The following is a 27,801-nucleotide window of genomic DNA, read 5'->3' on the forward strand; positions in this document are numbered from 1 at the left end:
ACAGAGTTTTGGATCAGACGTATTGGAACTTGCTATGTTTCTTGGAAGTCGCTATAGTATATCGAAATCAATAGGGTGTTTCAAAACCAGATGGAACCCGATGGGAGCGATCCCGATATCATATTGATCTGTCGATATTGTTGTTGGTGTGTGTGATACGGACCGATATAAATTAACGCCCTGACACTGCCTGTTAACTGACGGGAAATAAGGTTGTCAATTGTTTTTGGATCAGAACGATCTCGACTGCAAGGAATAATTGTACAAGCCCGAAGCCGATAGACGGAAATGATGACAGGAAAGAGTTCGCCTGTTAGTCCCATTAATTAACGGGACCGCCCGGTGCCCGGTGCCCGGTGCTTGTCGGATTGGCTGACCAAGGTTTCATTGATGGCCAAAGGGCGACATATGGGAAACTTCTCACTGGAAGGTTGAAGTTCCGTCAAATAACGGAACTTTGAAAAGACTTGGATTGTCAAATTTTGATGTTATAAACTATTGTTTGGTAAAGGTCGAACCTTGAAACTTATCTTTGATAACAGAGATTAGCTCTCCAACCTTGATCTTAACCATTTATTAATTTGAGCAATGGCTCAAATTTGTTCTGGGCACACTAATTCTTCATACATACATATGCTCACATGGGAGGATTAGATTGTCTTCATTCACAATGTTTTACCATGATCTCACAAACTCAACATCCGAAGAATATCAAATATATTGATTTGAATCAGAAAATCTCACACACATAATACATTGTTTCACACAATTTTCATTTGCACAAACTTGTACAAATGGGCCCAATTTTACATTATTTGGCTCATATTTTCATTTTTTTCTCCATTAGACCTATTTTGGTCCTTGAGCCTTTCTTCTACTCTCTTTTCTTCTATGCCCTTATGCTTACGATCTTATACAAGGAAGTTGATGCACCTAACTCAATAAAACATAACTCTATACTCTAACCCACTGCATAAATAACTTCCTCAATCCTAACTTACTGTTGAAGCAACTGTCACCCTATATCTGATGAACTGAATTCTAATCTTATCATCCAACTATCACTAAACCTTCAAATAGGTGTAAATGAGGAAATATCCTCTTACATGATTCACTTATGTCTAGAATCCATCTACTTAACTTAGATAACTACAAGTAATTACATTAATTACATTAATGTCAATACCCCTCGTTGGGCTGATCAACAATGTAGTTTTGAGAGAATATGCTCCTCCATCAAACATGTGTTTATTTATATGAAGGGTATGGATCAATGTGTTTTGTTGTTAATTCCCCCAACCCCACTTCACCTCCAACCTCCCCCCAACAAATATATTCTATCAAAACATTGAGACTCGTGGCCTTACTACTAAACCCTGCATTCCACTGACCTTCTAGCCTCTCACCACCATCACCTAGTGCTCCATATGTCCTTGCTATCATTACAAAATCATTTTTGTTATGTGTCATTTGTCTCATGTACTTTGTTTCCCAAATGACCTAAGTGGGACTTACTCTTTCTTTAAATGTGCCCCTTGGCCTCACAAGTCCCTTAATGTCTCACATACACAACTCTACTTGATAAGAAGGGAATGTTGTTCTTCTTCTAAGCTACCATTGTCTTGCAAACTTCTGAATTTTCATTATCTCACTTCTTACCATTATTTGCTTCCATTTACCATAATAAAAAACAAAACCTTCAAGGACAATATAAGCTACTCTAGATTCGAGATTTGACAAAAAAATGGCTCACAGCCTTACATGTTTCATTCATATCACACAACCATCCTAATGTCATAGTCCAAGCTCCATTACTCATTTGTGTAAAATTTAAGCCCTTGACCCTATATACTTCCATCACCATATGTCCAACCCCAAGATTTGTCTCACAAGCCAAAGTACCTTGCCAAAAGTCCAACCACAAGCCCAAGCCCAAACCTCATTGCACACTATGCGTAAAAAGAATAGTGAAACCTTCTTGCATATAAAGAGCAAACATATCCATACAAACTCCCTTTTCATGTTGGATACGGATGCATATAAGCCTCACGTAAGAGAGCTAGTGAAAATATAAAGACACCTATGTAAATTATACAACATGGGGCATGGAGAAGCTTGTGAGATGGCTATTTAATAGGAAGATTGCTTCTTGATTTGGTTGTCCATCCATCTATTTATATTTTATTGTAATAAATCTTATTGCAAGGCTTCCTCCCTATGGCCCAAAAAGAATGTGTTTAGACTCTAAAAACATTGTCACTATCAAATACAACCTTATTGTTGAGGATGGTTGACTTGCTAAATAATTTGAGCAACACTTGATATTTTTCCAAGATAGACCTAAAAAATGAATACAATGAATTGCAATCAATAACATGATGATTGGAAGACTACATTCAAAACCATGGAAGGAATATACAAGTGTGTGGTTATGCTACTTGGATTCGCTGACAAACCTATAACCTTCATGAGGTAGATGACAACTTTTGAAGCCCTACATTATTAAGTGTGTTGTTTATTTGGATGAAATGTTAATCCTCAATAAGAGTTGAGGAGTGTTCACAACATTTGAAACTAATGTTTGGAGCATTGAGAAATAATAATTTGTAGATTAACTTGAAGAAGTAAGAGTTTTTCAAAAAGAAAATATCACATAGGTTTTGTGCCCAAGGGGTTGTGCATGGCTCTAGAGAAAGTAAAGGTGAATTTGCATGGACCCCCATGCATAAAATCAGATGTAAGAAGTTTTCGTGGCATTGCAAATTTTTGTAGTAGTTCATAAGAGGAAATAACAAAATAAGCTTGTTGAGTATAGAATATATGAAGGAATAGTTATTGCAATGAAATGCAATGCTACAACACAGTTTTGTTCTATTGAATAAAAGAACCATTGAACCATTGATTTTAGTGTTATCAAATTTTAATAATTGTTCCAATTTGATTGATGTAAGCACAATCATTGTTAGTATAGCTTTAAGAGAGGAATGAAATATAATAACATGCTTCAATCAAAAGTTGGAAGAAATAAGTATTCAACTTTTGACTAGAAAAATTATGTCTTCAAGCATGCGTTTAAATAACAAAGGCATTACTCATTGCCAAGGGGGCTTGTTTTGTACATGGCCCTTAAGCTTTGGGTCAAATTAACTTAATGGCATGCCATTAACTTAAGCACATGACATGAGAAGAGAACAAAGTTGTGGAAAGTAATGTTGACAACAATGAAGAATGAGATAATCAAAGTCATGTGTGAGACATAACACGGTAGAATTACTTTATACATGATGGATGTATGTCTAAAGAAAATTTATGTATCCATGATGTATCAATGGAGATAATGTGATCATAGAGTTCATAGTAGTGGACAAAATTTTGGGCAGAAAAAATCAAAGAGTTCAAACTTGTCGACACCATTTTGGGCACAACAAAACAAAAGGTTTGATAGAGGAAATATATCATCAAGTATGGAGGTCAACATTTTGCAAAGCAAAAGCAAACTCACCAAATTGAAAGATAAGCAATAGAGGATGTGATTGTATATGTTGTTACAATATTGAAGATTCCTTGGGAAGATATTGTCATGGAATTTATATTTGGAATGTTGAGAACATGGTGTCAATTTGATGTGGTATTCATTGTGGTTGACATGTTTTTGAAGATGACATTGTTTTCTTTCTAGGAAAACTGATGAATATGTGTTTCACATCACATAGCTATAATTTTCAAGGAGATTATGCAAATCCACAAATTGGCAAACGCGTTCAAGCCAAATGAGGACACTAGCATTTGAATCATTGAGGATGACATGGAGAAAGATGGAAATGAAAATGTTGTTTAGCATGACATATCATCCCTAGGGAAATGGTTACAAAGTCTGTGAATTATAGGGGTCAAGTTTTGGCATAAGCAAAATGCTCATATAACAATTCTACAAACAGATTGACATGGTTTTCTTCCTTTAAGATAGTGAGTGAGAAATATCTAAAAGGAGTTGTAGAGTTAATTGATTGCTAATTAACACGAGGTGGGAGAACATGAAATATTTTGTACTGTAAATGGAGCAAATTTACATCTAAGGCTATGAAAGATTGCAAGAGAAAAATACAATCTATATCAAAGTTGGGAATCAAGATGGTACACTTGATAAATGATCACCATTTTAGAGAAAATATATTTCGAATGTGAGGAACATCAAATCATGCAAGGTCAAGGGAAATTTTAAATATGGTACATATGATGTTACACTACCAAGAGAAGATGGCAATTTTGTGCATATTTAATGTCTAAGATGTTGAATCATACAAGAAAGGAGATCATTCCAAACCAAAAGGAAAAAAAGAGAGCCTTCTCAATGAGTGTTGAATAAATAAGTACATAATGAAGTGGAAGATCACACTGAATAAAAACAAATTTTCGAGAGAGAACAATATGAAGTTGATGCAAGGATATTTATGAAAATTCCAAAATTGTGCAACAAATACATGACAAGAAAGAAGGAAACAAGCAAAGCATGACAAAGAGTAAGGAAAAACGACAAGGGTGACACTTTAAGTCTGCATAGAGTCAGTTCAAATGCAACACCTGGATTTGGGAAAATTGAGGATGGAGCATGTGAAGGATAACATCAACAAGGAGAGCAATGAAAATCAAACATGAAAGCACTCACAAAGGTGTGTGGCAATGAGCACAGTGTGCGTTGTAAGGAAACATAGAGCCACAAAGAATTTACAATGCATTATAAGAAGATCAAATATCACAAAGGAGATGAAAGTTCAAATCAACCAAAAGAGTACTAAGAAAAGAATAGATTGAAGATAGAGGTATAAGTGAAGAACAATGAATTAGAGGTAAAGCAATTCACATGCTACTAAGTTAGCTAAGAGCCAAAAGCTCCAAAAGTTGTTGATTGAATATATAATCTATGCATTCTCAACATTAACGCACGAGCAAACATTTACCCATGATTATAATTTAGTTTGGTAATCCAATGCATGTGTTGTTGCATCATAGCGATCTTATTTGACCATTGAACATAAGTCATTAGTGCTCCGATGACACATCATGAAGAATAGTGATCCTTCCTAAGTTTGTTAATCATTTATTTGTTGATTGATGTTGATAATACAACACACCGTGAAAGTTTGAAATGCCAATAAGACAAAGTTATGTATACCGAAAACTTGTATAAGAGATTGAATGCCAATGAGACAAAGTGAAAAGATAAATTATATTATGTATACCCAAAACTTGTGTAAGAGAAAGAAGGAACAATCATGTCACCACGCACATCACCCAAGAATCATTTGTGAAAATCGTAAAACAAAGTCTTAACAATATACATGTGATCAACAAACACAGCTGATGCACAAAAAACAATCAAAGCTTCTTTGCTCGTTCATAATGTCAACCAAGAAAGAATAACGCTAACATACGATAAAAACATGAATTTACAGAACAACGTTCCATACAAAAATTAGAGCAACTAGAACTCACTGATCTTCAATCACCCAGGAAATATGCCTGCTTTTCCTAAACAGTACCACAAAATAACTAATTCATACCTATAATAATTTCTTAAGTTGCCGTAGATAAAATATTAGTTCAAGGGTTCAATCCCACTAAAGAAACAAAGAAAACACTTATAGCCATGAGCGTGGCCAGCTGAAATTGAAAAAAGGCACCTAGAGGCCAAACTTGCAATTTCATGTACAGTATTTCCAACAATATTTCACTGAAAGGTCTTTCTTTCCCATTAACAAACATAACAAGACTTACAAAACAGGTCTGAGCCAGCCTCCTATAGAATCTAGGAATTCAATTCTGTTGTTTACATAGGTTACATAAACTAGAAAATCTTTAGTAAGTATTGCCATATTTATACTGGATCTGCTATGAGTATATCATTATTCTGATTGATGGATATCATTGCCAAGGATATCTCGAGTCTTGAAATCCTTGGCAATTTTAAAAATCCAATAATGTTGATAACGTGTTCTTTATAATTTAAAACCATTCCCTGATTCCCTTCACTAATATAGTTGGGAATGAGAGAAGGCAGTTTGTGAAAATCCTATCCTAATCAGTAATCTTCCGGACAAGCATCCCCAATTGTTGGTGGAAACCAATGTCCTGATCCAGGGAAGTCACTTTGCCTGAATTGTTAAAGGTCATTCCCAACATAAAAATACTTTTCATGTGGCCCAATGATGATTGTAAAAGAGGAACTAGAACAGGCATAGCAATAGTTTAACACTACAGAAGGCACCGCCGTGTCCAGCAATATATCTTAAATTATGAAATGCAACGCATCCCCTTTCATCAACCTTTGGAGCTTTAAAGAAGTGACAAATAACAAAAACCATATATAGAGCTCACTTATAAAACATTAAATAGATCATCTGCTTTCCACAATTGATGACATACCTGTTGATTAAAGTTGCAAATATACAAAACCAACAAGAAGGAAAAAACTCACTATCATTTCCATTTTCCTAACCTGAAAACATTATGGTAAAGCATGGATGAGACCTTTGTCAAATGTTATTGGCAGGACCCCTCCCCAAATTCTTACAAATAGAATACCTCCATGAATTAATAGCCAATTGGACCATGAATTGGACATGGGTAACGAAGTGATACCACTGAAAAAAAAAAAAGGTGGTGTTGATAATCACCTGTTATATATATGTACTAAGAAAGAAAATGTCATTGTTTTCCCAAATTACATGTTTCCAACTAAGAGAAAATCTGTCATTTTTCTCCCAATTACATTAAGCTTGACCCTGGAAGTGAAGGCAACTTGACCAGTTCTAAGATTACTTCCTCGGCAATCTTATCAATATTACCGTGCTTGTGCTTGTGCACTCCATTAGCTTTCATCCACTCATTACATTGTTCTGTAATCTCATCTCTTTTGTGTTGAAAGTGCGCCATAATTAAATCTTTAAAGCTAGAATCTGGGTAACGAAGTGCATCAAGAATAGCGAACTTTAATGTATTACATCGTTGGGCTCTATTTTCCCTTTCAGCGGAATCAAAAGAGTTTGTCATACTCTCACGTCCTGGCTCATTGTAGAATGGATACTCTACGAATATCAAGCTCTGAATTGAGACAAGAACTTGCAGAAGAGTTGATTTCCCGGGTTGCCATCCTGGACCACTCCATGTTCCAAGCAAACTTAAGCAGACCTTTCCATTGGCATATAGATTTGGATTAAAGAGCACCGATCCACATCCTGTTGTAAGAAAGGTTACCATAGGTGGGACTTGTGGATAGTCTGTCACCAATAGAAATATTGTTAGTTTTAACTTTTTATAGTTATTATCATGTGCACAAGAGAGAAATCATTGCTAAATTCAAGAGAACAATACAATCCAACGCACACCATGTAATTAGTTTTTATAGGAGGATTCAAAGGAATGAGGTAACCTCTATGCCCAAAACCCAAGGAACACCCATTGATGTTGTCAATTCACAATAATTAGCAAGGAGTAACATTGTAGGAGCATTTTATCATTTGCCAGGCACCACTATAACACACAAAAGCATTGTTACAGCAAGCAAGAGGATCTTTGTCCAATAGCTACATATTGTTCAGAAGAGTTTTGTTGCCATCAGACTGTAGAATTTGAAGACAATGGTCAATGCCAGCAAGACAATGTAGTTAGACAAAAATCACAAGCAACAAGGTTGACGAAAGGAATCTCAACCTTGAAATGGGGTAAGACAGAGCAAGAGGTACACAGTCAGAGAAGCGCAATGACACGGGAAAACAACTATCAAATCAAAAGAACAAACAATCTGACAAGAAAAACATTCTCTATAAAATGGTGATTTGCCTTAAACTGTTCAAATTTGAGGTCTTTGTAACATGAAAATACATTATCCAGTGACACGTCATAATTTTGTTCGGTGATAATTGAGATAGAAATAATTTTGCCCAGATATTGGCAAGGTCATCAAGTGTATTCCATTTCTCTCTTTTTATGTTAAAACTTGAGCAACTATTGATATGACTGAACAGCAAAAATAAAGGAAGGAGAGAAATACAAGAGACCGAATGCACAAGTTTCTTTGACTGGTCACTGTACACAGACTGTGCACTCTTTGGTATTACACAAGAGTACGAGTAGTACAAAGTGGTGCTATAAATGAACAGTAACGATAAGATTATCCTTAAATGATGATTAAAAAAAGTGAAGTTAAGCTTTACAGATAAAAATATTTGTGTATTGCAAATCAATATTTAGAGAAATAAAACCAGTAGTTAAAACTTAAAAGATGCCAAATCCCGGATGTGTTTTCTAGTAAAGTAACTGGAGATTGTATCTAAATTTAAAAATAAAAGTAGTTGGTGAAAAGGACGAGAGGTACTACTACTTATTAAGGATGCTCCACAGACATGCTTTATTAGTCTGATCCCAGCTGAGGCACAAGTTGTAGTTCCAGAACAAGAATATAATGATCATTGAGAAGTAGCGATCACTGAAAGTAGAACTATTATTGACCATTAGAAGTAGCAGTATTATAAATCTTTGGAAAAATAATAGATAAACATAGTCACGCTTACAAACACGTGAAATTCCCATCATATTGACAAACACTCCTAAGAGAGAACACTTCTGAGTCCTAAGAGAGACCCCAATATTATGCTGCAGATGTACATGCACTGGAGTTAGGCTTTCTATGGATTAAAGAGTGATCTTTCAAAGTGTTCCCTTGTATCTATTTTTAAGGTCACTGCTAAAAAATTATAGTTCAAATTATAAATATTATTGTCATTTAGAAGTTCACAGATATGGTAATTGAGTTCGTAGGTGATAAGGATTGTGAAGGCAAAATAGACAAAAAATAGAAGTACGAAAATTAAATGGCAAAGACAGAACTTTAAGAATAAATGCTCAGAAGGAAGTCATACCTGGCGGAAGATAAATGTCAAACACAAAGACTCCATTTTGGTATGGAGTACCTTTGGGACCCACAATTAATGCTCTCAACAAATCCATTCTATTAGAATCTACTCGCACGTGTATGCTGGATTCCCACTCCAGAGGAAGACTTGTCGACAAGGAAGCTAGTTCTTTTGTAATATGCATCGTCCTTTTTTTATTGTGCTCACCTGAGTTATCAATGCTCTGCCGATTTGCTCCTGACCCAGTGAAGTTATTACTATAAGTGTGACGGGGAAAACCTGCAATCAAGGAACACTCTTGGAATTGGAGTGGCTTCAAATTGGTTTTATACATCAAAATTTTCTTAAATTGATTTGAACAAGCTTCATCATTGGAGAATTCCTCCACTGAAGCAGATGTTGACTGATCTGAATTAGCTTCACTGCATTCTGTCATTTCAGTATCTTCCCCGTCTGAAACAGATATTATCTGTTGTATGGTAAACGCTTGGTTCCGAGCTGCTTCTTCCAATCCCTCATAGCATTGCAAGAGACACCTAGCAATGCTGACATCAGCCTCTACATTTTTGTCATCATTTCCTCCTGTGAATCTTCTTGTGATAATTTTGGATTGTTCATATATGTTTCTCATTTTTCCAATTAAAGAACTATCACTTCCAGTGTTATGAGTGGAACTACCATTTGTGTCACTTTCCCGGCAGGATCCCATCAATATTGAAAGGAGATCCGGATAATGTTTCATTGCCGTCAATAGAGATACCAGCTGATGATACAGCTTGTTCCTTGCACATATGTCTAGCATTGAATCATTGACCACAAAGTATTCTAAAAGTCGACTAAGAATGTTTTCCCGACTGAGAAGAACATATGATGAGAAGCCTAAGAATGACTGTTTCGTAGCTTTATTATTAAGAATATCTGTTAATGATGCCAACAGATTTTTTGCACGACAGTCAAGTTCCTTCTCAAACTTTCTCATTTTCTCGTCAGGGGTACTTTCACTTTTGCAACCACCAAATCCAGTACCAGCACTCCAGACAGTCTTCTTCCCCTGATTTGATCTGTCAAGAGGGGACCAATAGCCACCCAATGACACTGTAGCAATCCAGTCATGATCAATATCATGAGGTGGAATGCCAAGGTTGCTGTTAGAGTTAACAGTTCCAGGGGCATAGTCGTTAGGGCTAGCAGTTCCCATGGCATAGTCATTAGAGTTAACACTTACTGTTGTATAGTCATTAGAGTTAACAGTTACTGCTGCATACTCATTAGAGTTAGCAGTTACTGTTGCATACTCATTAGAGTTAACAGTTCCTGTGACATGTTCATTAGAGTTAACAGTTCCTGTCGTATACTCAGTATGAATTGATTCAAGATCTTCCATTATCCCATAAATTATGTAGTTTTCTGCTTCCCTGCAAACATGACTATTCTTCTTTCCTTTCTTTTCAGACTGAGAATTGGACAGCCCACATGCCCCACACCAAGAAAAGGCACATTCTGTACATACACGAAAAGCCAGAGAATGCACATTTCCATCCCATCGATTTACAGCATCATCGGTCTTTGCCTTCCCTGTAAAACCTCTGTTCAGTGTGGAAACCAATGAAAGGAAAGAAAACAGAGGCCAATAACTAAATATGTATGTACATCCATGGTATTTCAGCATGAAGTGGACCATAAAAAACAGTTGATTCCTCTCCCTTCGATATCTATCTTCAACAGTAAGGAGATAATCCTCTAAATTTACATTTCCAGTTTGCACACTTGAAACCATGAATTATTTTTTCGTGCTCCATTAAAACATAAAAGCAGCATACCTTTTCCTTTGCTGGAAGACATCTTCGCAGATACTATTGCCGCTTTCTGCTCACAACTGATACAATTGACCATCTCTGACCTCACCATTGAACCATATATATTTTTGAAAGCAGCCCTCAGTAAATTCTCATAGTTTTGCACAGTATCGATATCAAGCAGGTCAACTAAATTTGTTTTGCTGAGCTCAAGTGCACATCTGCCACAGACTAAGAAACATAAATGACATGTTTTCTCAATTATAAGAGCTCCTCAAACTCTTCTTCTTCCTGACCAAGAACAGAGTTACGAAGTACAAAATATATGGGAGATACAAGAGCTAAAGTTGTCCAAAAAATTCACCATCATACCAAAGAAACACAGAAAAGTGTGATTTACTTTATAAAAAAGAGAAGTTGCTCAAAATTTGTTGAAGACAACCACCAAGAATCTATTTGAAGTTTCTCAAAATAGCGTTGGTCATGGTGATGAAAGTTAGAATATATTATCAATATTATTTTCTAATGCAAGTCTTTGAGAACTTTCCCTAGGATACAGTCATTTTCCCTTAAAAGAATTGTGAAACACTAGATTTTTTTCTCTCCAAAAATTGTGATGCAGAAGAGTGTTGTTTCCTCCACTAAAATTGCATTTACAATGAATTTTGTAGTAATATATTTCCCTTCTATGGCTTGATGAAAGAGAAATGTGCAACAGTAATGAATTGTGTGGGTTTGAACGTAAATTTGTAGTGAAAATTTCCTTTTTGGGGAGTATCAATCAGTTATTTCACTCGGAATGAAAAAAAAAACAAATAAACGTGTATCAAGCAACAGGGTCCAATAAACATGTACATAAGTGGATCTTTTGTAAAACTTGGCATGAAAAGAACTTAAGATGTGTAATCCTGGCTAGATACATTTCCATTGCCTAAATTCCAACTACCATGTTTAAGGTCAAGACAGCACATTCAGACAAAAAGTTCCCACAAATTCCTTGTAAGATGATGATACGTTCAGACAATACCTTGGGCATAGCAATTGTACTCCGAGGCAACCATATGAGAGTTCAGACATCTCCATTGAGTTCTCAATTATAGATGCCACATGAGACTTTAAGCAGCACCTACATACATGATGCTGGCAGCTGGTGACAAAACTATCATCAGGATTCTGATGTTCACATCTACTGGATTGACCTGATGAAATAAACATAAGAGTTTCAAATAAATAATAAGATTATGATCTTAATCAGATTTCAAATAGATATAAAAACTTAATTCTGTTTAAGTCCTTTATGCAAATATATTAATCATACTTGACCTATACAAACAATAAAACAAATGTACCTTCAAAAGCAAGATGCCAGCAAATGTAAAGTGAATCTAAGACATTTATGTTCTGATATTTGTTTTAAAAAATGGTTAGGTGGTACCAAAAGCACAGTTATAAACAAAGTAGCCGACATTGATCCCAAGAAATTGGTATCACCAGTAAAGGGGGTGCATGCCTCGTTCCATACATGCATAGTATATACTGGTGAACATGCATAGTATATACTGACACCAGCGCCCTCCTACTTGTATATTTCCTCGTGATTGAAAAACAATATTCAGCATGCATCTTCCAGTTAACATAATCAATACCTGGTCCTAGTTATGATCTCAAGCCCTACGGAATGTCTTCACATACCTGAAATTTTGTCTTCAATTTTCTCTCTACCCAGCTTCGTATATGGTTTTCTTGCTACTTGGGAATTTAGGGCAAAAGTAAAATTAAAATTAAGTAATATTTTTTCTTAATTTAGGGCAGATTTGGAAACAAAGGGAAAAAGCAAAATTAAATAATATTTTCAAATGCAGATCTCCACAGTTGTAATTCATAATGAGGAAAAGGTCTCTGGAGAGAACTGTGTTAAAAGGTTTCTGGACATTTATACAATTTTTAACACAGTTCTCTCCAGAATCCTTTTCCTCATTATAAACCTTCTCTCCAGAAACTTTTAATTCTCTTCAGACAAGACCCTCAGACCAGACACCACACAGAGGATCACGACATTTTTCAGGGTACTACCTTCAGACAGGGGCACCAAGAGATCGATTGATACCAGTACGTATCCAGACTCCAGATCAGTGAGGATCCGTGGGACCTCACCCTGCCACACGAGATCTCAGCAGCAGTTCCGTCTCAGATCTGTTCCTAGGAGACAGACTAGGTCCTCCAGCATTCAGCAGCGTGTGAACCCCCTCAGGACACAATTTAGTGGACAGTCTACACTTGCCATCGGCTCTTCATTGGGCCAACAGACATTGTTGAGTTTCTTCAACGTTATTCATTCAGCCTCAGATGTTAGGAGAGATGGGTCTGATCTTCAGACCTATTAGGTCCTGGATCTTCTCCGCTAGGGCTAGATGTTGATTTACTTCATGCACTGTATCTTTGATTTACTTCATACATTGTATTTTTTATAGGAGACCGTTTGGTTCTCCCGCTTTGTATATACATCAGTGTAATCAACAGTCCCTTTGATCACTTTGTGGTCATTAGTTGGACATAAATATAAGTATCTAATCTTATCTTCCTTTGCAACACATAGAATAAACAATGTTCCATACTAGCTGGGCTAAGACCAATTTCTGGTTTTTTTCTATTATGTATGGACCAGTGTTGCGGGGGAGCACAGAAACCAATGCTTTCAAGGTTATTTTCAGATAAGTTTTTATTTTGATCTAGTAACGCTTATTAGGTTAGGGTTCATTATCTTGCAGAAATCAATGTTTTCAAGACAGACTTCCCCTAAACTTTTGACTTTAGCTGGAAAAATGCACGCTTATCAGGTTTTGGATCTTGATTCTTTATCCTGCGAAAAAAAAAAAACAACGTTTTGAAGATAAATTACACCCAAGTTTCTTAATTTTGAGCTGGAAAACCTTAAACATAACCCATGTTCTGAGAATCACGTGGGAAGTCTACACTGGCTGCTTATGAAATTTTTATCATCGCAGTCTAACTATTTACATTTTTATACATAACAGTCCCAGTAACCCAAGACACTCTCCAAATCACCTTGCTCTAAAGGATCCGACCCATATGTGCCCTGAAGAGTTGGCAATCCCTACCCATATGGACATTGGCTAATTCAATGATGGCATAATATTAAAAACAATACATTTAAGCTTTCTCAAAGTGGATTCCCATTTAAAGCTTGTCAGTTACTATTTAACCCTTTTGTTTATGCATCCTCAAATGCAATCGTATTAAAATCAATGGCAAATCCCTTATTGGGGATTTTGTTCCACAATAATATGAATCTGGAATCTGAACTGTGAGTAAAATAGAGAACAGCTTTTGAATTTTGTACAGCAAAAACAGATGAGACCAGACAATGGGTTTCCAAAACAAGGTAACGACGAGTGAGAATGCATCGACACTGACACAGAGCCCGCTATGCATGGATGGAGGCCTGATCTGAAAACAGAGATGACCAGATGGATAACGCTGACATGATCCCCTCCGCTGCTTAATTCACGTTTTCTTTATGATTGGACCGTGCAGGCCATCTGGCCTGGGAATTTTATAAATTTTTAACCTTAAAGGCAATTTTATACCTGATGTTTGGTTATTTGGTTTTGCAGGTTGCAGGTACTAGGCACTAGCTTGTGGTGGCTACTTATGCTGTACTTCTTTTTTTACTAAATGTTGAGCCTTCAAGGCAACTTGTACCTGATGTTTAGCTATTTTGTTTTGTAGATTCCAGATACTACTAACTTGTGGTAACTGCTGCCCTTCTTCTATTTTTCCTTGATGTCCTGCTTGTACATATTTTGATCATCTTAATAATTGAAGCAGTGTTTCACTCTAAATATAAAAATTGCAGAAAAAAACAAAGAATTTCTTCCTAAGATGCCCTGTATGTACCAATTTTGATAATGTTAATAGTTGTGGAAAGCACCTTTTATTTATTTAGACAAAAAAAAAAAGCACTTACAGAAGAAAAGAGAGGAATAAAACAGCATTATAGTATGAGGGTTGCTCAGGGCTTTACCGGGCCAATCAAGATTCTACTGGCTAGAACATAATTTGAAATAGAACAGGGGCTGCGTTTAGCTATGAATTCTAAGAAATATGCATGGCTCTGAGTACCAACCTGCAGAGCGTAAGACTCTCTGACGCTTGCCGTTGCTACTGAGGGAGCTTGAGTCTGAATCACGGTCCCTCATCTTAGACCCTTCGGCGGAATGAATTATCTCCACTTCATTCGGGCTCTCAACTCCATCCGAGGAACTAAGAAAAACACAGGGAGAAGGACTAAGCATCTCCACCCCATCTTCAACAGAAACCCATGTGCCGTGTGGCTCCAATTGCTTGGACCTCGGCCCTTCCCTCCCACTAAAACCCACAATTGAATCCATTGAAGACGGCAACAATTGAACTCAGTGACCACCCAAAATTCACAAAGGGTAGTCAAAATTGGAATTGCGATCAGCTGCCAGGACTTCAAAGCTCACCCATACATACCCTGCTTTAATATGTTTATCTGATTGCCTTCTGCTACTATAAAATTATAAATATAACAGGCAAGTGCATGCAGATCAAGCTATTGCGAAAATTATCTCCTTGTTTGCAACATCAATCAATTGGGATTCTCTGGATGAATCTCCTAATTCTCTGCAGCACCCACCGTCCAATTCACTCTAAATTCAGGGTCTCCTGTCCCTATTACAATACCCAATGTATTATATAGATACTTGGACCTGAAGATTGGAATCTGCTCCGACCCTTCGAGTCGCCTTGGTCCAATTAAATTAAAATTACTCTGTACGGCGCACTGTTTTTCCTCAATTCATCGCCCAACTCCTACCAATGATGGAATTTTAATCGGTCCATGCGAATTTTGACATGGGTATGCATGGATTCATCATTAGGAATTACTCCATATTTAGAAAACTACTGGCGTTTTTGTTCTACTGCTTTTCTTGAGTGGTTTGCCGTCTATCCGTCTTCTGGGGGTGGGGGAAGCAATTACAAGGGTGTGTGTTGTGGGTATAATTGGACCACCAGATTAATGAATGAATTATAGTGTATTTTAAAGGCTAACTAGACCCGGCTTCTCTACGAAATTAACGAACTCACCAAAGATAAAAAATAATAAAACCTACTTTTATCTCACATGATTAAATATATTAATAAAAATAATAAAAACCTACATTTATCTCACATGATTAAATATAATAATATAGCATAATTTTATTAAGTTATTAATATATTTATTTATTATTTTTTTTAAATAATTAAATATAAATAATAGTTTCCAGGGTTATTTTAGCTGGTCAAGTCAGGTTGTAAATATAATAATATAGCATAATTTTATTAAGTTATTAATATATTTATTTATTTATTTATTTTTTAAATAATTAAATATAAATAATAGTTTCCAGGGTTATTTTAGCTGGTCAAGTCAAGTTGTTAAAATATTTTTGTTATTAAAAAATTACGGGTTTAATTTTATTTCAAATAATTAAAGGTAAATAATAGTCTTGAGGGTTATTTCAATAGGTTTAATTTTATTTCAAATAATAAAATGTAAATAATAGTTTTTAGGGTTATTTCAATCGGTGTAATTTTATTTTTAATAATTAAATTAAATAATATTTTTGATGGTTATCTTAATTGGTTTAATTTTATTTTAAATAATTAAATGTAAATAATAGTCTCGAAGGTTATCTTCATCGGTTTAATTTTATTTTAAATAATTAAATGTAAATAATAGTTCTAGGGTTATCTCAATCGGTTTAATTTTATTTTAAATAAATAAATGTAAATAATAGTCTCGAGGGTTATCTCAATCAGTGTAATTTTATTTTAAATAATTAAATGTAAATAATAGTCTCTAGGGTTATCTCAATCTGTTTAATTTTATTTTAAATAATTAAATGTAAATAATAGTCTCGAGGGATCAATAGTCTCGAGGGATCAAATCTATCGAGGTGCAAATTTCAAAACTTGAGGAACGGTTTGCAACATGGTATTTGACCCATAGGCTTGTTATATAATTAGATGTTGATTTTGAGTCCTATTTGATATATTTTTATTTATTTACCATACATCTTTATACCTCTTTTATAAAAATGGCATTTGGCCCATGGTATTAATAATTATTTGTCCGATGGTATTTGGGACAACCTCTTTTATAAAAATGGCATTTGGCCCATGGTATTAATAATTATTTGTCCGATGGTATTTGGGACATAGGCTTCACCTAAATAAAACCTCTTTTCTGAGTTTTCCTAAATATAAAGAGGCTTATGTAGTAAATGTAAAAAGAGATTTTATTTATTTACCATATATCTAGTTTATTTATATTTTTTTTTTTATTCTACCATACCTCTGGAGTAAATATAAAAAAAAGTTTTATTTATTTACCATACTTCTAATTTATTTATTTACTTATTTACCACATCTCTTTTTCAGTGTTCGTAAATCGCTTTATATTTTAAATTTATATTGTTTTTATACATAATAATAGGTTTCATTTATTTACCATACCTCTAATTTATTTATATTTTTATTTATTTGCTTATTTACAATATCTTTTTTTCAATGTTCGTAAATCTCTTTATATTTTAAATTTATATTTATCTTGTTAAAGTTAAGTTACTTGGTTGAGTGATTCTTTCGAATTAATTTGCCTAATACGGATTTTCAATGTAGTGGTCACTATTCTCTAAGAATATAAATAATAAAGTTATTTTTTTATTAAATAGTTTTTAATATCAATTAGTTTTATAAAGAAGATAATTTAAATTGAGAATTTTTTTTTTTTCAAAATTTTAGGTCGATTAAAATTAACTTGAATAGTTATAAGTAAAATTTGTTTATTCCAAAGATGCAGTGGTCACTATTCTTTGTCTGTGAACCACAGAGACAAAAATATATAAATAATAAAGTCATTTTTTATTATTATGTAGTTTCTAATATCAATTAGTTTTATAAAGAAATAATTTAAATTGAGAAATTGTCTTTTTTTCAAAATTTTGATTCAATTAAGATTAACTTGAATAGTTATAAAAAAAATTTGTTACACTCTTTGTTTGTAAACTAATTGTTGATGAATTATATGTGATTTATCTATAAGTGTAACTTTGGATCTACCAAGAGAAGCATCAAAACTCTTAAAATGCAAACCTAGATTTGATGTTTTTGGGGCTTGGTAGTCTTGGAGTTAACATGGATTTTGGGTTTGTTTTGAAATTCCAACCCTAGTCAAAACCATGAATTCTCATAAATCTCGAGTTCAAAAACTACAAGTAACTTCACAAAGTCAAGTTTACCTTAACTACCTAAAAAAATTAATAAAAATAATAATAATAACATATAATTTTTATTTTTTTTATTTTTTGAAATTATTTTTATTTTAACATAGGATTATTTTTATTTTGTGTTGACCAAGTCAAAATGTTTACATGATATTACATTACATTACGTATCTACCATATTCAACTCGAGAGCCCTCTCGTACAATGAGTGATTTTTTTGGCATATGAGGAAATTTAGTTAAAGTATCACGTGTCATCATGGAGGTTGAGATCAAATTATTATTAGATTGTATTTTTTTAATAAATATGGTTTTTAAATATTATTAGTTTTATAAAAAAGAGAATGAAAAGTTGTTGCATTCAAGCCCCACTTTTGTTGGAATTCAGAGGCACAGCAAAATTAATTAAACACACAGCAGAATAAATCAAGCACATAAACACAGTTTTTAACGTGGTTCACCCAACCAATCTGGGCTACGTCCACCAAACATAGGCATCAGGAATTTATTAATCAAATTGGAGATTACATAATGAAAACCTCACAAAACTCTCACCCTCTCAGCAAACCATCACCCTCTCAGCAAACCATCCGAATGGTTGCCTGTTATATAGCATAGAAAATCTAACAGCCTCATTAACTCCCTCACATCAAATATAGGAGGCATTAACTCCCTCCCAACAACCTGGAGTTAATCTAGGACCTGAATTCTATTGTTGTCATCAGCTAAGATTTTTCCTATTTTGCTACAAACAGAAAATCTCAACAATCTCCACCTTGACAACAATTCGCCTGATGCCCTGTTATTATTATTTTATCTTTTCTGCAAGCCAAGAGAAGCCAAACACCAGCGTAGCTTCTCTAACAAAACTGGTTTCGTGAACATGTATGCACAGTTCTCCTTTGTATGCACCTTTTCCAGAGAGACTCCCCTTTCAGTGATAAATTGTCTTACAAAATGGTACTTAGTTGGAATATGCTTTGATTTGCTATGATAGGTCGGATTCTTAGCCAAATGTATTGCACTTTGACTATCACAAAGTAACCTGATGTTGTCCTGTAACCTACCAAACTCACCAAGCAAACCTTTCAACCAAACCGCCTCTTTGCAAGCATGAGAAGCAGCAATGTATTCTGCTTCAGTAGTGGATAAAGCAACAATATTCTGTAGCTTTGACATCCAGCTTATAGCTCCACCTGCAAGAGTAAAGACGTACCCTGAAGTTGATCTTCTCTTATCCAAATCACCTGCAAAATCAGAATCAACATATCCGCAAACAAATTCACTACTCTTATTGTAAGAAATACAATAACTACTTGTGCCTCTCATATACCGAAGCACCCATTTTACTGTTGACCAGTGCTCTTTACCCGGATTTGCCATGTACCTGCTGACAACCCTAACTGCATGAGAAATATCTGGTCGCGTACACACCATCGCATACATCAAACATCCTACTACATTGGCATACGAAATTCGAGACATATAATCCTTTTCTTCATCTGTATTAGGACATAAACTCGAAGAAAGCTTAAAATGGGAAGCTAAAGGGACTGAAACAGGCTTCACAGAATTCATACCAAACCTCAAAAGTATTTTCTCAACATACTTCTGTTGTGATAGCCACAGCTTACCATTGCCCCTGTCTCTGAAAATCTCCATGCCCAAAATCTGTCTTGTCGCTCCTAGATCTTTCATATCAAACGTCCTTGCCATCTGAGTCTTCAACCTGTTGATTTCTTCAATGCTTTTGCTTGCTAAAAGCATATCATCAACATACAATACCAAGATAATGAATATGCCATTATTCAACTGTTTAAAATAAACACAATGATCATATTCACTTCTAACATATTTCTGACTCAACATGAAAGAATCAAACTTCTTATACCACTGCCGAGGCGACTGCTTCAGGCCATATAATGACTTCTTGAGCCTGCAGACAAATTTCTCATTGCGATGCTGAACAAACCCTTCCGGTTGTTCCATATATATTTCCTCATCTAAATCACCATGTAGAAATGCAATCTTAACATCTAACTGCTGCAACTCCAAATCAAACAAAGCCACTAATTCTAACACAATTCTAATTGAAACGATTTTAACCACTGGTGAAAATATCTCATGAAAGTCTATGCCAGCTTTCTGAGAAAACCCTTTTGCAACCAGTCTCGCTTTGTACCTGTTTTCCGTATCATTCACACCCCGTTTCAGCTTGAACACCCACTTGCATCCCACAGTTTTCCTGCCTTTGGGAAGTTCAACCAGATCCCACGTGCCATTCTTACCTAAGGCCATCATTTCTTCCTTCATGGCTGCTTTCCATTTGTCACTATTTGAACCTTCTACAGCTTCCTGATAACACAAAGGTTCATCATCATTAGTGATCAAAGCAACTGAAGTAACATGATCATCATACCTTCTCGGAGGGCGTTTGATCCTTGTAGACCTCCTTAAGAAAGTTTCTGGTGCTTCCACAATTGGTTGTCTATCAACTGTAGGAACTTCTTCATGATCGCCATCTGAGACCTGTTCATGACCTCCATCTGAACCCTGTTCAAAATCTAATTCTGAAACCTGTTCATGACTAGAATCTGAACTATGGTCGTTATGACTATCATTAGAAATGCTGTCAAACTGAATATGCTGGAAATCAGATACATCATCCTGTTTCAATCTACTATTTACATCTAACTGTACAAGAGAGGATTCATCAAACTTTACATCTCTGTTGATGATGATTTTGCGGGTAGTAGGATCCCACAATCTATATCCCTTTGTTCCATCACCATACCCAACAAAGATATACCTTTTAGACTTTGGATCTAATTTAGTTCGCTGATGTTTAGGCACTAGAGCATATGCATCACAACCAAACACTCTGAGTTTAGAATAGTCACAAGGGTGTCCTTTCCATACCTCTTGCGGAACCTTGCAGCCTATCGTCGTTGATGGAGATCGGTTTATCACATAACAAGCTGTTGCCACCGCTTCCGTCCACAACTCCTTTTGCAACCCGACGTTACTCAGCATACACCTTGCTCTCTCTAGAAGAGTCTTGTTCATGTGTTCAGCAACTCCATTCTGCTGAGGAGTATAAACCGTGGTCTTATGTCTTTCGATCCCTGCATCCTTGCAATAGCTGTCAAACTCCTTGGAGGAAAACTCACCACCATTGTCAGTTCTTAAACATTTTATAGTTCTACCAGTGTTGTTTTCTACCAATGCTCTAAACTGCTTGAAAACCGTAAAAACATCAAACTTCTTTTTCAACATGTAGACCCATACTTTCCGAGAAAAGTCATCAATGAATGATACAAAATATGACGAGCCACCATATGAAGCTGTAGGGGCTGGACCCCAAACATCTGAATGGATATAATCAAGTATGCCTTTACTAGTATGTTTGCCTGTTTTAAACTTTTGTTTACTTTGTTTACCAAACAGACAATGTTTACAGAAATCCAATTTTCCAGATCTTAGATTAGGAAGTAACTTTCGGTCAGCCAAAATTTTCAATCCTCTTTCACTCATATGCCCCAATCTTTGATGCCATAAGTGAATGGAACTACTGTCATGTTCAGACACAGACACATGATCTGACCCAGTTCTACCTTCTAACTGAAATAGATTTCCTACTTTCTTAGCTTTCATAACTAGTAAGATGCCTTTGTAAATTTTCATTACTCCACCTTGAATTACAGTTTTATATCCATTTGAATCAAGTGCTCCTAATGAAATCAAATTTTTCCTTAAATCTGGTACATGCCTCACATCAGTTAATATTTTGGTTGTGCCATCAAACATTTGTAGTTGTACACTTCCTATTCCAACAATACTGCAAGTGACATCATTACCCATGTACACGACTCCATCATCAACTGATCTATATGTTTTAAACCAATCTTTATGAATACACATGTGGTTAGATGCCCCGGAATCTAACAACCAATGTTGATCATGTTTTGAAACATTAACTGACAATACTTCATCACTCATACCTGAACCAGATACTGAACCTGTATCTGTGGTGTTGGCTTCCTTCTTTTCTGTCGAAGAGCCTTCTTTAGCAGCCTGCTTTCGCTTCCAGCAATCCTTTTTCCGATGTCCAGCCTTGCCACAATGCCAGCACTTCACCTTTGGCTTCTTTCCTTTGGACTTTGAGCGAGAGTCACTATGCTTTCCCCCGGAGTGTCTCTCTCGTGAGCGACCTCTGGCCATCATTACCTCTAATGTAGAGGTGTCTGCATTCGACCTCTTCCTCGTCTCCTCAGCCAACAAGGCTCCAACAACATCGTCAAACTCAAGAATTTCTGATGTACTAAAACTTATGGAAGTAACAAAGTGATCCCAGGATTCAGGCAAAGAACATAATAGAGTTATTGCCTTATCCTCTGAATCAAATTTCACATCTAGACTGTCTAATTGCACCAGTAAGGTATTAAAAACATTCAGGTGATCAGCAATTGAGGTACCTTCTTTCATCCGCAAACCGTAAAGCTGCCGTTTCAGGAGAATCCGATTTGTCAAAGATTTCGTCATATAGAGCTTCTCAAGCTTTGACCACAAGCCTGCGGCGGTTTTCTCTGACATAATGTTGAACAGAACATCATCCGCCAGACATAACCGAATTGCGCTCAGAGCTCTATCGTCCATTTCATCCCATTCATCCTCCGTCATGGAAGGAGGTCTTTTATTTTTCCCCAACAGTGCTTTCGCCACACCTTGTTGAACCAGGAGATCGTGCATCTTTACCTTCCAGATCTCAAAATTATTTTTCCCATTAAATTTCTCAATTTCAAACCGGGCACTTTGAGTTTTCGCCATTTGTATCAAAAAACACAATAATCTCCAATATCCAACCAGCAATTAAAAACAAAACAATTGCCTATGCCTTTCTGCCTTTGCCTTTAAAACAAAAAATATCTTCCCTTCACAAAAAAATTTATGCCTATGCCTTTGTTTTGACACAACAAAAAAACTGCCTTATTACAGTAGACCTCCGCCAAAAAACAATTTTTTTTTGTTTTATTAACTTTTGTTTCAAGTATTTTGATGGATGTCCTGGAAATGTCGTGGGAGTACGGTATTGAAAAACCCTCGTTCCCAAAATATATATCCCAATATATTTTAACACCCCACCATTAATATTAATCCACCATTTACACTTTCCATTATGTTAACATGGTATATATCACATGCGTTTCAACCTTTTTTCACAACGCATATATGTAAAACACAAATATATGTAAAACTACGCCGTGTTATGTTATATATTCATGCTGGTTTAAAATATCCATGCCGTTTTCAATTATATTCACGCTGTGTTAAAAGACCATATGCTCGCTGTTTGAAAAACCCATATCCACAGCTAAATAGAACTTAAGATAGGCACGCAGGTATCATTACTGGAATACGCACCAGGGATTTAAAAAAAAAAACCAGGCTCCACGCAGTAGATTGACATACCTTTACTCAGCTCACCGCACAGCAAACGCAATATTAATGCCACGGTTCACAACAGCGTGACAGTTCCACGCAGGTCAACAGCGTGACAGTTCCACGGTTCACAACAGCGTGACAGTTCCACAGCAAACGCAATATTAACTGATGTGTTGTGCCACTGAATATACACAGCGTGACAGTTCCACGCAGGTAAGAGAACAAGGCGTCTTCCACCAGCAATCCACGCACAGAACAATCCACGTTTCCAGCACTGTACAGGCCTCCACGCCCGCAAACTATCTGCCCAGAACTTTTCTCAGCACCCTTAGCGCTCCACCTTCAGCAGTGCGCTCCTCCAGGCAGCACCTCCAACATGCTCTGATACCAATTGTTGGAATTCAGAGGCACAACAAAATTAATTAAACACACAGCAGAATAAATCAAGCACATAAACACAATTTTTAACGTGGTTCACCCAACCAATCTGGGCTACGTCCACCAAACATAGGCATCAGAAATTTATTAATCAAATTGGAGATTACATAATGAAAACCTCACAAAACTCTCACCCTCTCAGCAAACCATCCGAATGGTTGCCTGTTATATAGCATAGAAAATCTAACAGCCTCATTAACTCCCTCACATCAAATATAGGAGGCATTAACTCCCTCCCAACAACCTGGAGTTAATCTAGGACCTGAATTCTATTGTTGTCATCAGCTGAGATTTTTCCTATTTTGCTACAAACAGAAAATCTCAACAACTTTATGGCATGTTTATTTTTTGTAAACTAATTGTGAATGAATTATATTATCTATGATTTTTTTATTTGGATTATTAGGAGAATTGGTAGACCTAATATTAGGAGAATTGGTAGTATCCAACAAATTGCACTTTCTACACGTGAATTTATCGACTCAACAGCGAAAAATAGGGCAGATTTGTAGGACAATTAGACTATTGATCCGATTTGTAAGACAGATAACATCAAAACTTCATGGAGAGTTTGTAGAGCCATATCTTTGTGAGTTCTCTGGCCTTTTGGAGCTCAAGAAGAGTCTACCTAGGAGTTTTTGGACATTCTAAATCCAATGGTGACCTCCATTTGTTGATTTGAGCACATCTAAAGGAAATTTTTGGAGGTTCAAGTCCATGGGTGTATGGATCAATGAGCGTTTTGGAGAAATTCTTGAAGGTGTTTGAGAATGGATGTAACAACATTGGTGAAAATTCTATGTAATAAAAGTTAAAAACAATAACCAGATATGAATGGGACACTTATTCCAAGGTGAATGTTGGGCAAGACATCTTAGGGGGGGGTACATTTGGTTCTTTATGGCTAAGGAAATTGGCAAAGGCAATGGCTAAGGCTTTGGAAAGGCAAAATGACATTTTTGGCACAATTATTTATGAAAATAATGGAAATTAGGATAAAAAGGAGGTGAAAGGTCACAAGTTTCATGAGAGGAGGAAAATGAAGGAAAATAATGGAAAATGAAGAAAATTGAGGCCTCATTCATAAAAAGGCTTCTGAGGATCGGGTAACCATTTGTCAGTTTAGCTTTGGAGTTATTTCATTATTCTCTCTCTCTCTCATACTCTTGGACACTTAGAGTTTTCTTGGAGCACTTTAGCATTGGAGCAAGAAAGGCAGAGTAGGCAAGAGGGAGCAAAGATCAAGCAGAGAAAGGTAGGATCAAGCAACTATAGCAGGCTTCATTGCATGTATCAAATTGCATGTGTATTTTCCTTGCTAGATTTGGCATGCATGGGATTGTATGTGTTTATTTTCTACCATGGTATGGGTTTTGCCAAATGTGACAGTATTTTCAACCTAGCCTTGCCATTTCTTGATAGCTTTGATGAGATGGGTTCTCTCATTCGGTTTATGTGGGGTGACCGGATTGGATTCGAAGCTGAGTGGGGTGGAGCTCCGAATTGAAAAACACATGGTGTAGTGGGTTCTCTCATTCGGTTTATGTGGGATGACCGGATTGGATTCGAAGCTGAGTGGGGTGGACCTCCAAATTGACAAACACATGGTTTAGTGGTCCCTGAACCTGACTGGGGATGCATGAAGCCACTAGCCTAGTAACCCCTAAACTGCACTGCAGGTTGCAGTAAAGCCAGATTGTATGCCTTGGTAGGCCTAGGAATCCTTGTCGGTGAATGGCGGGATATACTCTAAAGCCAAGAGGTGGATTTTCTAATAAAGTCATTTTTTATTATTATGTAGTTTCTAATATCAGTTAGTTTCATAAAGAAATAATTTAAATTGAGAAATTGTTTTTTATTCAAAATTTTGGTTCAATTAAGATTAACTTGAATAGTTATAAAGAAAATTTGTTACACTCTTTGTTTGTAAACTAATTGTTAATGAATTATATGTGATTTATCTATGAATGTAACTCCGGATCTACCAAGAGAAGCATCAAATCTCTTAAGATGCAAACTTAGATTTGATGCTTTTGGGGCTTGGTAGTTTTGGAGTTAAGATGGATCTTGGGTTTGTTTTGAAATTCCAACCTTGGTCAATACCATGAATTCTCATAAACCTAGAGCTCAAAACTACAAGTAACTTCACAAAGTCAAGTTTACCTTAACTACCTAAAAAAATTAAATTAAATAATAATAATAACATATAATGTTTATTTTTTATTTTTATTTTTTGAAGTTATTTTTATCATAACATAGGGTTATTTTTATTTTATTTTGACCAAGTCAAAATGTTTACACGACATTACATTACATTACGTCTCTACCATACTCAACTAGATAGCTCCTCTCCCACAATGAGTGTTTTTTGGCATTGAGGAAATTTAGTTAAAGTATCACTTGTCATCATGGAGGTTGAGATCAAATTATTATTAAATTGTATTTTTTTAATAAATATGGTTTTTAAATATTATTAGTTTTATAAAAAAGAGAATGAAAAGTTGTTACAGTCAAACCCCACTTTATGGCATGTTTATTTTTTGTAAACTAATTGTGAATGAATTATATTATCTATGGTTTTTTATTTCGATTATTAGGAGAATTGGTAGACCTAATATTAGGAGAATTGGTAGTATCCAACAAATTCACTTTCTACGGGTGAATTTGTCCACTCGAAAAATAGGGCATATTTGTAGGACAATTAGACTATTGGTTCGATTTGTAGGACAAATAACATCAAAACTTCATGGAAATTTTGTAGAGCCATATCTTTGTGAGTTCTCTAGCCTTTTGGAGCTCAAGAAGAGTGTACCTAGGAATTTTTGGACATTCTGGATCCAATGGTGACCTCTATTTGTTGATTTGAGCACATCTAAAGGAAATTTTTGCAGGTTCAAATCCATGGGCGTATGGATAAATCAATGTTTTGGAGAAATTCTTGAAGGTGTTTGAGAATGGATGTAACAACCTTGGTGAAAATTCCATGTAATAAAAGTTAAAAACAATAACCACAAATGAATGGGACACTTATTCCAAGCTAAATGTTGGGCAATACATCCTGGGGGGTGTTCATTTGGTTGTTTATGGCTGAGGAAATTGGCAAAGGCAATGGCTAAGGCTTTGGAAAGGAAAAATGACATTTTTGGCACAATTATTTATAAAATTAATAGAAATTAGGATAAAAAGGAGTTCAAAGGTCACAGGTTGCATAAGAGGAGGAAAATGAAGGAAAATAATGGAAAATGAACAAAATTGAGGCCTCATTCATAAAAAGTCTTCTGAGGATCAGTTCGTAACCTTTTGGTAGTTTAGCTTTGGAGTTATTTCATTATTCTCTCGATCTCTCATACTCTTGGACACTTAGAGTTTTCTTGGAGCACTTCAGCATTGGAGAAAGAAAGGCAAAGAAGGCAAAAGGAAGCAAAGATCAAGTAGGGGAAGGCAGGATCAAGCAACTACAGTAGGCTTCATTGCATGTGTATTTTCCTTGATAGATTTGGCATGCATGGGATTGTATGTGTTTCTTTTCTACCATGGTATGAGTTTTGCCAAGTGTGACAGTATTTTCAGCCTAGCCTTGCCATTTCCTGATAGCTTTGATGAGATGGGTTCTCTCATTCGGCTTGTGTGGGATGATTGGATTGGATTGGAAGCTGAGTGGGTTGGACCTCCGAATTGACAAACACATGGTGTAGTGGTCCCTGAACTGGACTGATGATGCATGAAGCCACTAGCCTAGTAACCCCTGAACTGGACTGCAGGTTGCGGTAAAGCCAAATTATGTGCCTTGGCGGGCCTAGGAATCCTTGTTGGTGAATGGCGGGATATACTATAAAGCCAAGAGGTGGATTTTTTAATAAAGTCATTTTTTATTATTATGTAGTTTCTAATATCAATT

General features: G+C 35.8%; 1 protein-coding gene across 2 annotated transcripts; it reads right to left on the reverse strand.

The window, feature by feature from the left end:
- Nucleotides 1-6,642: 6,642 nt before the first annotated feature.
- Nucleotides 6,643-15,705, reverse strand: LOC149245107 (uncharacterized). Of its 2 annotated transcripts, XM_089457648.1 has the most exons (5): nucleotides 14,856-15,705; nucleotides 11,736-11,907; nucleotides 10,733-10,929; nucleotides 8,919-10,487; nucleotides 6,643-7,277 (listed from the first exon to the last, which is right to left on the reverse strand). In XM_089457648.1, the coding sequence occupies exons 1-5, from the start codon at nucleotides 15,118-15,120 to the stop codon at nucleotides 6,766-6,768; spliced, it is 2,715 nt and encodes a 904-aa protein (XP_089313774.1). In that variant the 5' UTR covers nucleotides 15,121-15,705; the 3' UTR covers nucleotides 6,643-6,765. The 2 variants fall into 2 exon arrangements, with proteins under 2 accessions (XP_089313774.1, XP_089313775.1); XM_089457649.1 differs by lacking the exon at nucleotides 14,856-15,705 and having other exon boundaries at nucleotides 10,733-10,939; nucleotides 11,736-11,901.
- Between the last annotated feature and the right edge of the window lie 12,096 nt (nucleotides 15,706-27,801).

This window comes from Pinus tabuliformis, chromosome 7, assembly GCF_031772625.1.
Source record: "Pinus tabuliformis cultivar Carrire ecotype Pingquan chromosome 7, CPIR1, whole genome shotgun sequence".
NCBI classification, from domain to species: Eukaryota; Viridiplantae; Streptophyta; class Pinopsida; order Pinales; family Pinaceae; genus Pinus; species Pinus tabuliformis.